At 39.1% G+C, this 14,942-nt stretch overlaps 1 protein-coding gene across 6 annotated transcripts in view; it reads left to right on the forward strand.

Moving 5' to 3' along the window:
- The window catches only part of FMN1 (formin 1), a 430,195-nt gene that overhangs the window by 180,332 nt on the left and 234,921 nt on the right, over positions 1-14,942 (forward strand). For all 6 annotated transcript variants that reach the window (XM_043548088.1, XM_043548089.1, XM_007069366.4 and 3 more), the window contains one exon: positions 1,359-1,476. In XM_043548088.1, coding sequence (XP_043404023.1) covers positions 1,359-1,476 — 118 coding nt within the window. The remainder of the gene's footprint in view (positions 1-1,358; positions 1,477-14,942) is intronic.

The raw sequence follows: 14,942 nt of genomic DNA on the forward strand, positions 1-14,942 counted from the left end.
CCTAGACTTCAAGAAAACCTAAAGAGAGTTATCAGAGATCAGTGTCAGCCTCAACTCTACGCTGTCTTTATTTTTAATGGCTTTTCTTTCTAAAAGTAATTTTTGTTTTGTTTTTTAAAATCCTCTTAGAAAGAATTGTATTATGACAGGTGATGCAACAGACAATAAGTTGTATATAATTTTCTGGGTGACTTGTCCAAGAGAGGGGCCTTAAAAGGTATCCTCTCTGTCAAATGTCTATACACCTAAACTCTGATCTTACAAATACTTCCACATGTTCAGCTGTACACAGGACAGTTGTCCCACTGAAATCAGTGGAACTATTTATCTGTTTAAAGTTAAGCATGTTCCTGTATGTTTATGGGATTGGAGCCTCTGTCAATATGGTGTTTTGGATATGTGTATTTTTAAGTGAAAAAAGGCAATAAAACCCCCACAAAACTCTCCCACATTGAGAGTCTGAATAAACCAATATAAATTCATAGTAAGGACCTGAACTTAAATGCAAATACATAAATTTAAAAGCCCCTTTGAGTTAAATGAGCAGAAAAAGGACACATCCTTTAACAATTACGAGATGTGCGCAGATGTAATTAATTCATAAAACTGTTTTCATTGACTACAGTAGGATTGCATGTTTGAGTAAGGGTTGTGGGGTTGGGTCCTAAATCTGAAGCTGGATAACCTAGAATTTGTTTGCCTGTACTCCAAGTTTTGAGTTTCCATTCGCGTGCGTGCGTGCGTGTGTGTGTGTGTATGTATGTGTTTTTAAAAAAAACCTCTAAGAACTTCTCCTGGGTAGACTGAGACCTTGTAGACACAATATCAGCTTACAGTAAATTTCCTGTGGTGGGGAAAATGTAGATGCTGGCAGGGCATTTGTTTCTCATGTGTAGCAGTGACACTAGTGAGCACTACTATAATTCACCTGCAACAAAACCATGTTTGGCTCTTCCAACTTGAGCTATAGATACAGAATAAATATGAAAATTCCTGACGCCGTATTAGCCTCCTTGGTTCACAACAGGCAGGCAGCTTCTCAGAGCTACTTTGTTTTATTTAAATTAAAATGCTGCATGTAACATGCTAGTAAGCTTTGTGATGTTTCCCCCCACCCCCAAAGCAGTTGTTCTTACACTCTTTTCCTCCTTTCTTCATCCTCACTGACTGAATTCCATTATAATGGATTGGAATCAAACTGATAATCATCCTGGCTCTAATTTTATAATGCAAATGAGCTCCAGTTATGGACGGCCATTGCTTTAAATGCACAAGTTTAGTTAAACACAGTATTTACCATTTTTGGAATGGATTAATATTGCAACATTTTAATCTTCTCTTTTTCATATTTTTAATAGCCTGACCTAAATCCCTCAGAGCAAGATGACAAAACTCCAGGGAAACTCCAGGCTGTCTGGCCTCCACCTGAAATCAACGAGGGAAAAGAAAAAGTGGGGTTGAAGTACACTGAAGCAGGTAAAACAAAAAGGTGAAAGACTTGCAGAAATGGACTGTTGTAATGTTTCAAGTGTTGGGTTTGTGAAATATAAAAATATAATGATTATTTTCTTATTCTAAAAAGCTGACAGCATATTATGTTTTTCTCACCATGGCACTAGTTACCATGACCTGGTAGGTAGGTAATTTGAAACTCTCTGTGGATTTGGATGCCATCTGAAGAAATTATAACCTTTTGAAACTTCTTAGGAAAAAAAAATTGCATTGTTTTCTGATACGCTAGGCCAAACATATATCTGGTGCAACTCTGTTTAAATTAGTGGAGGGATCAAGATGGTCTAATATGTCAGAATTACTAGAGATTCCTTCTTTTGGGGTTAGAACAGATTTTGGGTATTGAATCTGCCAGATTCTAGTCTGATTTGCTGATTCTCTTTAGGTACCATTACACTTATGTTTTTACATTCAGAGTAGAAGTAGGAGTATTAACGTGTTTAATTTTGTTACCTTCTTTGCATAGGCACATAGGAGTAGCTGTATCCAATCAGATCACTGGTCCATCTAGTTTGGTATTTTGTGTGTAACAGATCCCAGTACTAGATGCTTCAGCAGAAGGCATGAGAAACCCAATGCTGGACGTTTCTGGAATAGTCTACCTGTAGGAAAATGTTTCATCCTAGCCCATATCAGCTAGTTGTTGGCTTGTGCCCTGAGCATGAGGGTTCATAGACCTTAAAAATGTGTTTATTGTATCCAAGTGTAACTCTGGCTGTTCTCATTATTCATACATTGTGGGATTTTTCTAAAGCACCTAAATGAAAGGCAATGGGATTTGTGTTCGTAATTCACCTAGTTACTTTTGAAAAATTTATCCATAAATGATTTAGTAGGATTAAAAAAGGATTACATTCTTGGCCTTTATGCTATATTCTGGCAATAAATTCTGCAGTTTAATTGCCTGTGTCTTGTATTGGGTTTAAATGTGTTGTCTTTTAGTTTCAATTAAGGCCTACCTGCTCTTGTATTACTAGAGAGGGTAAATGGGAGTAATGGATTTACTTTTCATATATGATTCATTATCTTGTTTATTTCTATTGTGTCCCTTCTTATGTGTCTGGATTCTAAACTACATATTCTCACTCCTTTCACTGTCTCCTTGACTCATAACTTTTTCACTCCCTCCTGAACCCCTACTATTTCTGAACGATGACTCATAGGTAAGAGAATAATACTAGTTAAATGATGTTCAGTGTCAAAATAGTACTGTTAACATATAAAGTAAATAAATTGTTTAAGTATTTTGTAGTAGGAAAAGAGGGAGGGTTATTAGAGGGGAGAACTGAGAACTAGCACCCTAGGTTTTTTTCTGTCTCTGCAATTGACTCGCTATGAATTTGGGCTAGTAATTTAACCTCTCTCTCTACTTTAGCTTACTGCTTTATAAAATGGATGTAACACGAGGAGTATCTTCCGCACAGGGGTGTTCAGAAAGTTAACTACATTTGTTTTTTCAGCACTGACAGGAACACCGCTCTTAACTCATCTGACCCACCATACTTCTACATACTGAATTGGGTCACTTATATTGTAGCTAATCAGTCGGAAAACTCAGAGAGATCCCTAAGTGAACAGTACAATATATGTGCAAAGTACAGTATTTCAGCTTTTGACAGGACTTCCACTGTTTCCTTTTTTTCTGAAACTTCTATTTGTTTTTTAAAAGTACTACATATGGAGTATTTAATATTCCTAACATAAAAAGTGAAAAAAGGGCTTTCCTATCTTTTTTTTCCTACTTCCTAGATGTCTAAAGTGAAATATAATCTGTCATAGCAAAAGGGGAACAAGCTTTCAATAAACAAAAGCTCCATATTGTACTAGTAATGAGATGAACTAGTTCATGCTTTACTGGGATGTGAATAGGAAGGGGGGGATTCACTTAGATCCCACATATATTGTTGTTTGTTACTGAGACGTTGTGGATGGCAGTGTCATCAACATGCTGATGGTATTCTAAGCCTTATTTTTATAGAGCCCAAATTCTACAGTCCCTTTATTCACCCAGTGTCTGGCAGAGATAGGGATGTTGATGGAAAAAAAAACTGCTGGTGATTCAATTGTGATGAAACACAAGTGATGCTTTTACAGGAGTTGGGTGAAGGCTGTGTCTGTAACATCTGTTGAGGATGTATAGTAGATTTGTGCCTAAATGGTTAGCAGCCTCTTGATTCTTTTGGCTCCATAATTATTCCTGGATGCCCAGAGAGCAGTGGCAGCTTGAAGTGAAACTGTATGACTGGCTAGGACACTGCAAGTGAAAACCTCAAATCAGCCATGTTGCCTGTTTGAAAACCCTAATGCACTTTGCTTATGACTACCCCTGAAGCTCATCTGCAAGCTCCTGGAAGAGCAGAATGCTACTTGTCCCAAGTGTGGTGTCTTCTGCACAAGTATCAATCTGCGTGGTGCAGACCTGCTTTAAATATACACAGCCTGTACCCAAGTCTTCACTGATTTCCTGTTAGCTTTCAAGTGCAATGTAAGGGGGTAGTGTTTATCTTTAAGTCCAGAGTAGTGTGGGACTCCATTATTTGATAGAGCGTTTCTCAGAAGATAACTCATTCCAACAGTTAAAACCAGATGGAAAGCTCTTGTTTTCAGAACCTACGTTTAAACACTGTCTATTGGCAGTAGGGTGACCAGATGTCCCGATTTTATAGGGACAGTCCGGATTTTGGGGTCTTTTTCTTATATAGGCTCCTATTACCCCCTTTCCCCGTCCTGATTTTTCACATTTGCTGTCTGGTCACCCTAATTGGCAGGAATCTCTCAGATATTGCTTCTCCTCCCCTGATTTTTTTGGAACATGCTCCTTTTAGTCACAGTCGGTCACAACTCGAGTCTAGCACAATTTTAAAATCACTTATTTTGTTTAGCATTTGATCAGTAGTTTGTTTTGCACTTGTTCTGCATTTTAATCTCTGCAAATAAAGCGCCCAGCTGCCACAGCAATAGAAGCTGGGAAGAATGCAGAGAGCTTAGTTATATGATTATTCTTTGCACATGCATAGTTTACCTATGAAGTAAAAGAGTTTTCAGTACATAATACCCCTGTGTTTGAAGAATTTGTCATCAGCAAGACACACAAGGGAAAAAACTACAGATCTGATGATCCCTATTAAAAATGCTTATTTAGTAAATATAGGTCTAGTAGTCACCTGAAGCTGGAACAACTTGTCCTATTTCTTAAACAAAGTGGAAAAAAGAGTAATAAGAAAAAAAGGACTTAATTGGTATTCATATTGGAGACAATTTTGGAATGAATCAGACTGAAATATAAATCCATTTACCTTTCATAGCTATTCTTAACAACTTTTTTAGTTAATTCTTTTGTTTATATTTTTAAACAAGGTTCTGCTCCCTCAGCCTGTCTTTCCATCATACTTGATTCTGCAGTGAAGTCATGCTGTCTCTATGGCACCACAATTTCTATGGCAACAGACTCTGATGCTATAAACAGAATTTTGGTTTCTTTGTAGGAAAGAGAAACCAGGCTCTGCAGGATAGCTCCCTTATTGAAACATAGGTGTTTTAAATGATAGCAAAGGAAATACCAAATAATGCCAGATGCTTTCTCTACAGTTTCTGAAGTATGAAAACCTCTTTCAGCTGTGCTGTGGATTGCCACTACGGGATCCTCCTTCAGCACATTTTAAACCAAATGAGAGGCTTGTATACTAGAGCGATGTATGTAGTAGTCTGAGCGTAGGTGAGAGCCACAAACTCATGAGCTCTAATCGTGGCTTTTACACAGGCTTCCTTCATGGGAAAATTATTTACCCTGTCTGCCTCATTCTTCCTCTGTAAAATGGAGATAATACTTAAATGCTTTTATAAGGGTAGAGGTAAAGTAGTCTGAAGAGGAAAATATTTGTAAGTGAAGGAATTATTATTCGTAATTTTTTCTAAATGAGTAAGGAATAATACTACGTAGGTGGCCTATATCTCTCAGAACTTATATTTGCCAGCTAGCCAACAGTAGCCAGATTCTTTAGGGATCTCTTCAGGCAAAAAGAGAGGAGGTGAATACTCCACTTGGAGCCTGTCCTTTTTAACAACCAGCTGGATGCTGGAGTATAAATGAATCTATTTCACTTTGTGTTCTTACTTGCCAACACTTGATATTCTCACGGGTTTCATGAGGACGTATTTTTTCAAGCAGCAAAATCTCATCATTTTACTTTCATTATTGCTAGCTGTTTAGAGTAGAAATGGTGGAATCTGACCCTCAAGGGGAAATGTCACCATGAAGAAAGTGATCATATTTTACATATGAGCTTCCTACTTTCTGTGCCTGGATGGGGAGTTAGAGTTGTCACTGCAGAGATCTGGCTTAATTAACTTCAGGCAAACCCACAAAGCATTCTGTATTTTAATGAAAGCCTGATGTGATTTCCTGCCCCCCTTCAAAGCTCTACATAATTGTATTTATTCTTCCGTGTCAAGCTTTTACATAATCAATAATAATACTAATAGTATTTAAGTATTATTTGTATTGTACTAGTGCCTAGGAACCTCATTCATGGACTGGGACCCCTAGCAGAGTGTCTGACTTGTATCAACTTTTTTTATTTTAAAACCTTTGTGATGACATTTTCTGGTATAAATATTGTGTACGCTTTATTACTGGTTTGATAATAGAGTACTTACTATAGGTTTGCATTGGCCATATCTTAGCAATTAAAGGATTTCATGGAAGAAACCATATTTTACTGCTGAGATGCAAAAATAGAATTTAGAAAGCCTGTTCTTCTGGGATTTCAATTATGACCTGTGATGCACATTGTTTTGGCAGATAATAGTTCAAGGAGATTCTGGCTGGCAGATTTTTCTGGCTCTTGACTTTGTAATGTTTATAGAAATTCAGGATATGTTTAAGTATTATTGCCTACAAAAGGCTATTGGAAACTATCACATAAAGAGATTTTGCCATGTGATGGGTTATTCATTTGAGAAACATGATGCAGAAAAGGGAACATTTTAGTGTGTCCTAGTAATATAGTTATTATTCCATTATTTGTGGCAGGATCCGATTTACTCAGAGCAGGTCTACACTAGAAGCGCTACATCAGTGCACCTGCGCTGCTGAAGCGCGTCCGGTGAAGACACTATGCCAACGGGAGAGCGCTTTCCCATTAGCTTCCATCTCTTGTGGAGGTGGATTAGTTATGCTATGTCAGTGGGAAAGCATCTTCTGCTGACATAGCAGTGATATAGACAGCGCTTAGGCCACTGTAACTTGCGTTGCTCGAGGGATGTCTTTTTCACACCCCTGAGAGATGTAAGTTAGATCAACTTAAGTGGTAGTGTAGACATGACCTCAGAGTTACTTGAATTCATTTGATCTTAAGAGTTGTTATTTAGACATAGTATTAAAATCTATTATAGAGTTAACAGTTTATTAATGAATAGAAAGCATTAAGTAGGAATATGTTAGGAAAAAATGATAAATTAACTCCCCTATTATGTGCATATGGACTGAAGTTGGAGTTTTTGTGATTGATGGTAACTGCCAATTTGACTCCAGTTCATTTGGTGATCGAAGTAGGAGTTTTAAATTGTTTTACTATATTATTTGTCACAAATGTTATAATATAACAGATGTGTTCCAACTTGGTATGATTTAACATACTTCGGCAAGTTGCATTAGATTTCTGTTGGGAAACTGATGTTTTTATTACAAACCAGCTTGCCACTTGTGACTAGTGCAGCCATTTTAAATTTATACCTTCCAAATATCACTCATCTGGAATGACTGTCACATCTTTGCTCATAATGTCAGAATCTCATTCATGTCAACTGAAATGCAACTAATAATAAGGATGGTGGGCAGTGAGCAAAGTTTCCCCTTTATCTTTTCCTCCTGACTACAAGAGGCTACTCCCGGGGCTTGTGAGTAGGCAGCCAGTTCCGTTCTTTATTCTCTTCTATATGGGTTCTTAAACAACGCTCATCTCTCATGACTGTAGTATCAGAGGACTTGTCATGTGAACTAAGACCACTTTACTCCTGAATGAAAATGTCCACCAGAGGGTTTAATGTGCATTAACTTATGTGCATTGACTTCATATCTTTAGTTGATTTGCCTTAACTTTTCTGTGTCACCATGTAGATGTGCCCTGAGCGCCTTCCAGTAGTGCATTAAGCAATACTGATTATAGATCTATGTGTTTTAAGTCAAAGTTTATACAGTACTGCAGTGCGAACTACGGAAGTGTGAATTGCAGAGCATACCAAAGTGTTGCAATCTAACTGCTCTGTATGGACGCTGCTGGAATGAACCAAAGGTTCCTAGTTTGCATTAACATAGTCCTGTTTGAAAGACGATTACAATAATACGAACAAGGTACCTTTTAGTTTGTGCCAGCAACGTTCTTCACACAGATTGCAATACTTTGGTGTGCTCTGCAATTCACCAGTGGAAAGGAAGCCAGTATCTAAAAGCAGTTCTACATAGCAGAAATAGAATAATCACTTTAGGTTTTGGCTCCAGGATTCTGGTGCCAAAACAGATGAGACCATTTGACTTAATAGTAAAATCCATGGGTTTAATGAAATTTACTCTCTTGTATCAGATTTTATTCTGTGGTCTTACACACCATGTGTGTTCAACTTCTGTCAGAACCAGCCTGTGAACATGTGTGACTTAAAAATGAGCCTAAATTAAAATCCTGGATCAGAACAACCTCAAACATTGTAGAATTTTGGATCTAGATTTAGATCAGAGTTTTGGGCCTCATCTGGTTTCATCTCCTCCCATATGATAAAAACACATGCTCTTACCAGTATGGGATCCATTTTATTTTACATAAGAAGGTATTGCATAAATATGATGTTAAATCTTCCAGCTGTTCCAGGCTCTCAGGAACCTTAGAATGTGTACTTATTCTGTATGTGTGTAGTCTGCGATTAAGTGTATTGAAAAAATAATTTATGTGGACAAACAAGTATCTTCTTTTTATTTAATCTTTTGCTGGGTGGAATGGGTGGGAAGAATTTGTAATGCTTAGAAGAAATTCCTTATTAACTTTGCTCCTCCTGTTTGTTGGTTGGGTGGCATTTATTTGCTGTATCGTAGTATTGGAACCTTGCCACTGTAACAGGATAATTGCACACTGTATCATGTGATCCAGTCACATAATGATTTTTCCGTAAACATGGAGTAGGGAGGATATTTACTGGCACATAAATCAGGCTGCAGGTGCCCAACAGCAATATTTCTATTGCTGCCTTCCTGGCAGGACAAAAGTGACAGGTGACGTTATTAATGTCTGTCATCCAGTAAATGAGCTGTAGCTTTAGCCTTACCTGTGACAAGAGAAGAAAGATCAATCAGATAGCTACTCAGGTGATTACTACTAAAAGTGCTGTATGTTGCTTTGCAGTCAGAGGGAATGGAAGCTGGGTTCTTTCTTTATGCAGAAGAGACACCAAGACTTCGCATGTTTTCCTTTGTAAAGCCCAAACACTTGTAGGAATCATTTTATTTTATTGAAATGTTTGGCCTCCATTATTTAGGGCATTCATTTTCTGTTAATATATATTTACTGTAACAATTTAGCGATGGTCAAATTTTGATTAGAGGGTGATCCCAATAATTAAATTTTATTTAGACCACCCGGAATATCCAGATCTCAGTATTTGCCTGTTCAAAGCCCCTGATCTGTACCCCCTGTCCTTCAGATTATCCCCTAACCTTATTTTCTGGGAGGGACTCTCCCCAGTGACTTGCAAACTACCTCCCTCCACCACCCACACTTTCATTATCCCAGAATCTTCTGTTTTGAAACCTTAGGGTCTAGGGTGACTTTGTAGGTCTCCCTTCCCCCGCACTAATCTGAGAAAGATCTGGTAGTGGTGGAAGGGAGCGTAAGGCTGCCCATTCTCTGCTCTGAAACGAGGGAGAGCAAGAAATTGTGTTAAGCTGCTAGTGGGTAGCTGACTTGTGGGGCCTTGGGTAGTTTGGGGACTAAAGAGCAATGAAGACTAAAGGGTAACAATGGAGGAGTTGGAAACCAAGTATGTCGGGAAGGGGAGGGGAATCTTTGGGGAAGAGACTGAAGATAGGTGAAAGACCACACAGGATGAAGAGGGAAATCAATTGGGGAAAATGGAGAAATGCAGTGAAAGATGGGAAAAAAACTAATAGAGTGAGCAGAAGTAAGAAATGGAAAAGAAAGAGAGGGCAAAACCAGATATGTGCAGCTTTCCTCATAGAATATCAGGGTTGGAAGGGACCTCAAGAGGTCATCTAGTCCAGCTCCCTGCTCAAAGCAGGACCAATCCCCAACTAAATCATCCCAGACAGGGCTTTGTCAAGCTGGGCCTTAAAAACCTCTAAGGAAGGAGATTCCACCACCTCCCTAAGTAACCCATTCCAGTGCTTCACCACCCTCCTAGTGAAAATGTTTTTCCTAATATCCAACCTAGACCTCCCCCACCGAAACTTGAAACCATTACTCCCTGTTCTGTCAAGGTTAAGGTTAAGTACATTTCATGTTAATTCTGATTTTCATTCAATGGGTGACTCTCAAGCTGTGATAATTATATGGGTGCTTATTTGTGTTTGGTGTATGAATGCACAAGTTTCTCTGCAATGTAGGAATTCCTTATTCCAGGGAACTATTACTCTAGACCTGAATTGACTATGCCATTTGTACCAAGAGAGTTTCAAATATTCACTGTGATAGCCAAATACTATCAAAAATCAGTTCTCACTTCCTTTATTTTGTCCCCAAAGTTCAAACTAGGGATGTTTTTGGAAAAAAAAAATCTAATTACATGGAATTACTGCAGCCTGTTTAAGAACATTTCTAATTTTATAAAACGTCTAATAATTTAAATGATGCAGTTAAAAGCCTACAAAAATTGTATGTATCTATTTTTCTGTTTCATTCAGCTTCCTCATGAAAGTAGACTAACTGGATTCACCTTTGTTATTGTTAATTTTAGCTTGCTGGTTCTAGTGTAGCAGCACAGCAATTCAAGATTTGCATTGCAAGCACTACAGTAAAATGTTTAAATACAAAACTCTTTTAAGTGGCGCTTTAAAAAATAATGGAAACATTATAAGACTATAAAAATGTTGCTCGGGCATGCAGGTGTGAAATCAGGAAGTTTCACACCTGGAGTTGCAGCTAGAAAGAGATGTTACGAGTAACAAGAAGGGTTTCTTCAGGTATGTTAGCAACAAGAAGAAAGTCAAGTAAAATGTGGGCCCCTTACTGAATGAGGGAGGCAACCTAGTGACAGAGGATGTGGAAAAAGCTAATGTACTCAATGCTTTTTTTGCCTCTGTCCTCATGAACAAGGTCAGCTCCCAGACTACTGCACTGGGCAGCACAGCATGGGGAGGAGGTGACCTGCCCTCTGTGGAGAAAGAAGTGGTTCGGGACTATTTAGAAAAGCTGGACGAGCACAAGTCCATGGGGCCGGATGCACTGCATCCGAGAGTGCTAAAGGAGTTGGCGGATGTGATTGCAGAGCCATTGGCCATTATCTTTGAAAACTCATGGCAATCGGGGGAAGTCCCGGACTACTGGAAAAAGGCTAATGTAGTGCCCATCTTTAAAAAAGGGAAGAAGGAGGATCCTGGGAACTACAGGCCAGTCAGCCTCACCTCAGTCCCTGGAAAAATCATGGAGCAGGTCCTCAAGGAATCAATCCTGAAGCACTTAGAGGAGAGGAAAGTGATCAGGAACAGTCAGCATGGATTCACCAAGGGCAAGTCATGCCTGACTAATCTAATTGCCTTCTATGATGAGATAACTGGCTCTGTGGATGAGGGGAAAGCAGTGGACATGTTATTCTTTGACTTTAGCAAAGCTTTTGACACGGTCTCCCACAGTATTCTTGCCAGCAAGTTAAAGAAGTATGAGCTGGATGAATTGACTGTAAGGTGGATAGAAAGTTGGCTAGATTGTCGGGCTCAACGGGTAGTGATCAACGGCTCCATGTCTAGTTGGCAGCCGGTATCAAGTGGAGTGCCCCAAGGGTTGGTCCTCGGGCCGGTTTTGTTCAATATCTTCATTAATGATCTGGAGGATGGTGTGGATTGCACCCTCAGCAAGTTTGCAGATGACACTAAACTGGGAGGAGAGGTAGATATGCTGGAGGCTAGGGATAGGATACAGAGGGACCTAGACAAATTAGAGGATTGGGCCAAAAGAAATCTGATGAGGTTCAACAAGGACAAGTGCAGAGTCCTGCACTTAGGACGGAAGAATCCCATGCACCGCTACAGACTAGGGACTGAATGGCTAGGCAGCAGTTCTGCAGAAAAGGACCTAGGGGTTACAGTGGACGAGAAGCTGGATACGAGTCGACAGTGTGCCCCTGTTGCCAAGAAGGCCAACGGCATTTTGGGCTGTATAAGTAGGGGCATTGCCAGCAGATGGAGGGATGTGATCGTTCCCCTCTATTTGACATTGGTGAGGCCTCATCTGGAGTACTGTGTCCAGTTTTGGGCCTCACACTACAAGAAGGATGTGGAAAAATTGGAAAGAGTCCAGCGGAGGGCAACAAAAATGATTAGGGGACTGGAACACGTGACTTATGAGGAGAGGCTGAGGGAACTGGGATTGTTTAGTCTGCGGAAGAGAAGAATGAGGGGGGATTTGATAGCTGCTTTCAATTACCTGAAAAGGGGTTCCAAAGAGGATGGATTTAGACTGTTCTCAGTGGTAGCAGATGACAGAACAAGGAGTAATGGTCTCAAGTTGCAGTGGGGGAGGTTTAGGTTGGATATTGGAAAAACTTTTTCACTATAGGAGGGTGGTGAAACACTGGAATGCGTTACCTAGGGAGGTGGTGGAATCTCCTTCCTTAGAAATTTTTAAGGTCAGGCTTGACAAAGCCCTGTCTGGGATGATTTAGTTGGGGATTGGTCCTGCTTTGAGCAGGGGATTGGGCTACATGACCTCCTGAGGTCCCTTCCAACCCTGATATTCTATGATTCTACTGATCACAGTTTTTATGAGCCTTTAATATTGAGCTTAAATTGACTGGATGTTTTAAAAAATGCATATAAGGCATTTTTTTTTGTTAAAATGCCATATTTTCCTAAATTCTCACCTTAATTCTAGGTATATTTAAATTCCTTTTAATTATATTTTTAATTTAAATGTCTATACAAGCTAGAATATTTTTAATTCCTGAATATAACATTTTCCGACAGTTACTTTAGCCTGAGTTTGCTGGGCAGAATGTTAGAGCGTTCCTTATTCAAACAGTGGGAGTTTTGATTGAAAAAGGATGCAGGATCATGCCCGTGGATCTAAGTTATACCCACATATAGTTATGCAGCAATGTGGGAGGATGTACTGGTGGCACCTAGCGGCTGAAACAGAAAATTGCTTGGGAAAGTAATGGAGGAGGAAATGTAGAGAAGTTCTTCAGAAAAAAGATAAGAAAGTTGAGAATAGTGGGGCTGGTGATGAATATGGGCAAGCAAATCAAGAAAGTGCCCTGTTCAGAACTGCAATGAATCAGTATCATTAGGAGTGAGTGGAGAATCGGTACTGTAGGATGTGCTACATCAGAGGAATGGTAGGTTGCTCATTAGTTATTAAACTTTTTCTGGTACGTTTGTTCTCCAGCAGTTAACTTTTTTTTTATTTTAGCCTTATTTTTCAGATACTCCTCTATACTCTGTTTAATAGTTGAGATTTTTTTTTTTTTTTTTTTACAATAATGAAGCCGCTACACTTTACAGTTCTTCATTATGAATTTTACTACTTATGATTTTAGCTTTCAGTTAATTTCAGAGAACTCCTAATTTCTTATTTGATGTTTGGAGAAGCAAGCCCTTATGTTTGGAAGGTGGTCTGAAGATCTCTGCGGGAAACTTCTTAACTAAACTTTTATATCAATCAGGTTCACTGGGAAGAAGTAGGCGTGGCCTTACTTTTAGCTGTATTTCGGGGCTATGCTGCAACTGAGTGAGCTCATCATTGCTCAGGTTACGCTGATTCAGGAAAATAGCCCGTGCTTCGGTGCTGTCCTGAATTGGGGTCTAACTCTCTGCTCTTCCTGCTGCCCCATTCCCAAAGGAAATCTCAAACAAAACCACCTGATTCACTGTAGAGCCCAAAACGACTAGCACCATCATCCTGCGCGTGCACAATCCCTCTTTTCCCCATTTTGCAGAGTGCTGAGTTTTCAGTTAAGTTGCAAACTTGTCTTTTAGGGCAGCGTGTGAAGCTCATCTGTTTACCCAGGAATGGGTAAGGAGAAGAAAGGAGGGCTATAGAGGTGGAGGAAGCTGTTGCTTTGGTTTGATATGGTTCTTTTAACTTTTGTAAGTGCACTTAGAGCTTGTCAAAGTTAATTTTTATGGGTAAAATTAAATGTTCTTTGTCTTTGTCTAGGTTGGTATTAGTGGCACCATATTATGCACATATTTTGTTTAAGGCAACATCCTGGAATGTGCATTCTGTGGTGACTAATACCTGTTTAATGCTTATGCTTTTTACTCACACTAATGTGAACTCTTTACTGTACAAGGAATTTTGCTATGTATCACGTACCAAAGGTAGAAGGGTGTGTATTGTATTTAGCAAAACAATTGTGTGCATTGTTCCTTATACAAATATTTTTTCCTGTTGGTATGACAATAAATTTCATGTGCTAAGCCGTTGTGTAAAGTATGTGTAGTGTCCAATGAAAATTAGTCATCTTTCATGTTACTGGGTATGTTACACATTAGAGAGAGATTCTTGCTGTAGTATGTACTGTCTGGAAAACTGAAGTCTGTGCTTATACTTCTGTTATCGCTTGTAATGTTGCATATGCTTCAATTTTATCAGACACTAACACACCTAATACACTGATTAGGGGGATTTTTTTCCTGCAAGTTCCACACTAAATTTTCACCCTGGCTTGTAGACAAGATATACGAGCATAGCCACTTCATCAGTGAAAACATCACTTTTATTTATTTGCTTGTTTATAAAAACAAAATCTTCATCCCCATCTGTGGCTTCAGATCAAGTTATATGGGGTAGAAATCTGTGAGGAAAAATTCTGAGCATAATTTCTGGGATGAGTTAGATTCCTTGTTCTGTTAAGCAAGTTGACTGAGTTTCATGGTAAGTGGTTAATTTAATTACCTTGGCACTTGTCATGTCCACGTGAAAACCTTAAAGAGGTGGGTGGGTAAGACAGATGCTTTAATCATTCTACAGCATGCATGTATATAAGTATATAATATCTTGTGTTGTGACTTTTGTAGGAATGCTTGCAGGTTTGTTTTATAAGTGGGCGTTTCCATACCTGAGCTGTCGTTAACTGAATCACATATGGTGTTACCCTGAAAACAGAATTAGGGTACCCTCAGAATAGCTCACCTATCGCCCCCTCCTGGGCTTACCTAAGATTCCCTCAAAAACAGATTAATTTAAATATCTCCTAAAAGGTTTTCCCTT

Source organism: Chelonia mydas, chromosome 6 (genome assembly GCF_015237465.2).
Source record: "Chelonia mydas isolate rCheMyd1 chromosome 6, rCheMyd1.pri.v2, whole genome shotgun sequence".
NCBI lineage: Eukaryota > Metazoa > Chordata > Testudines > Cheloniidae > Chelonia > Chelonia mydas.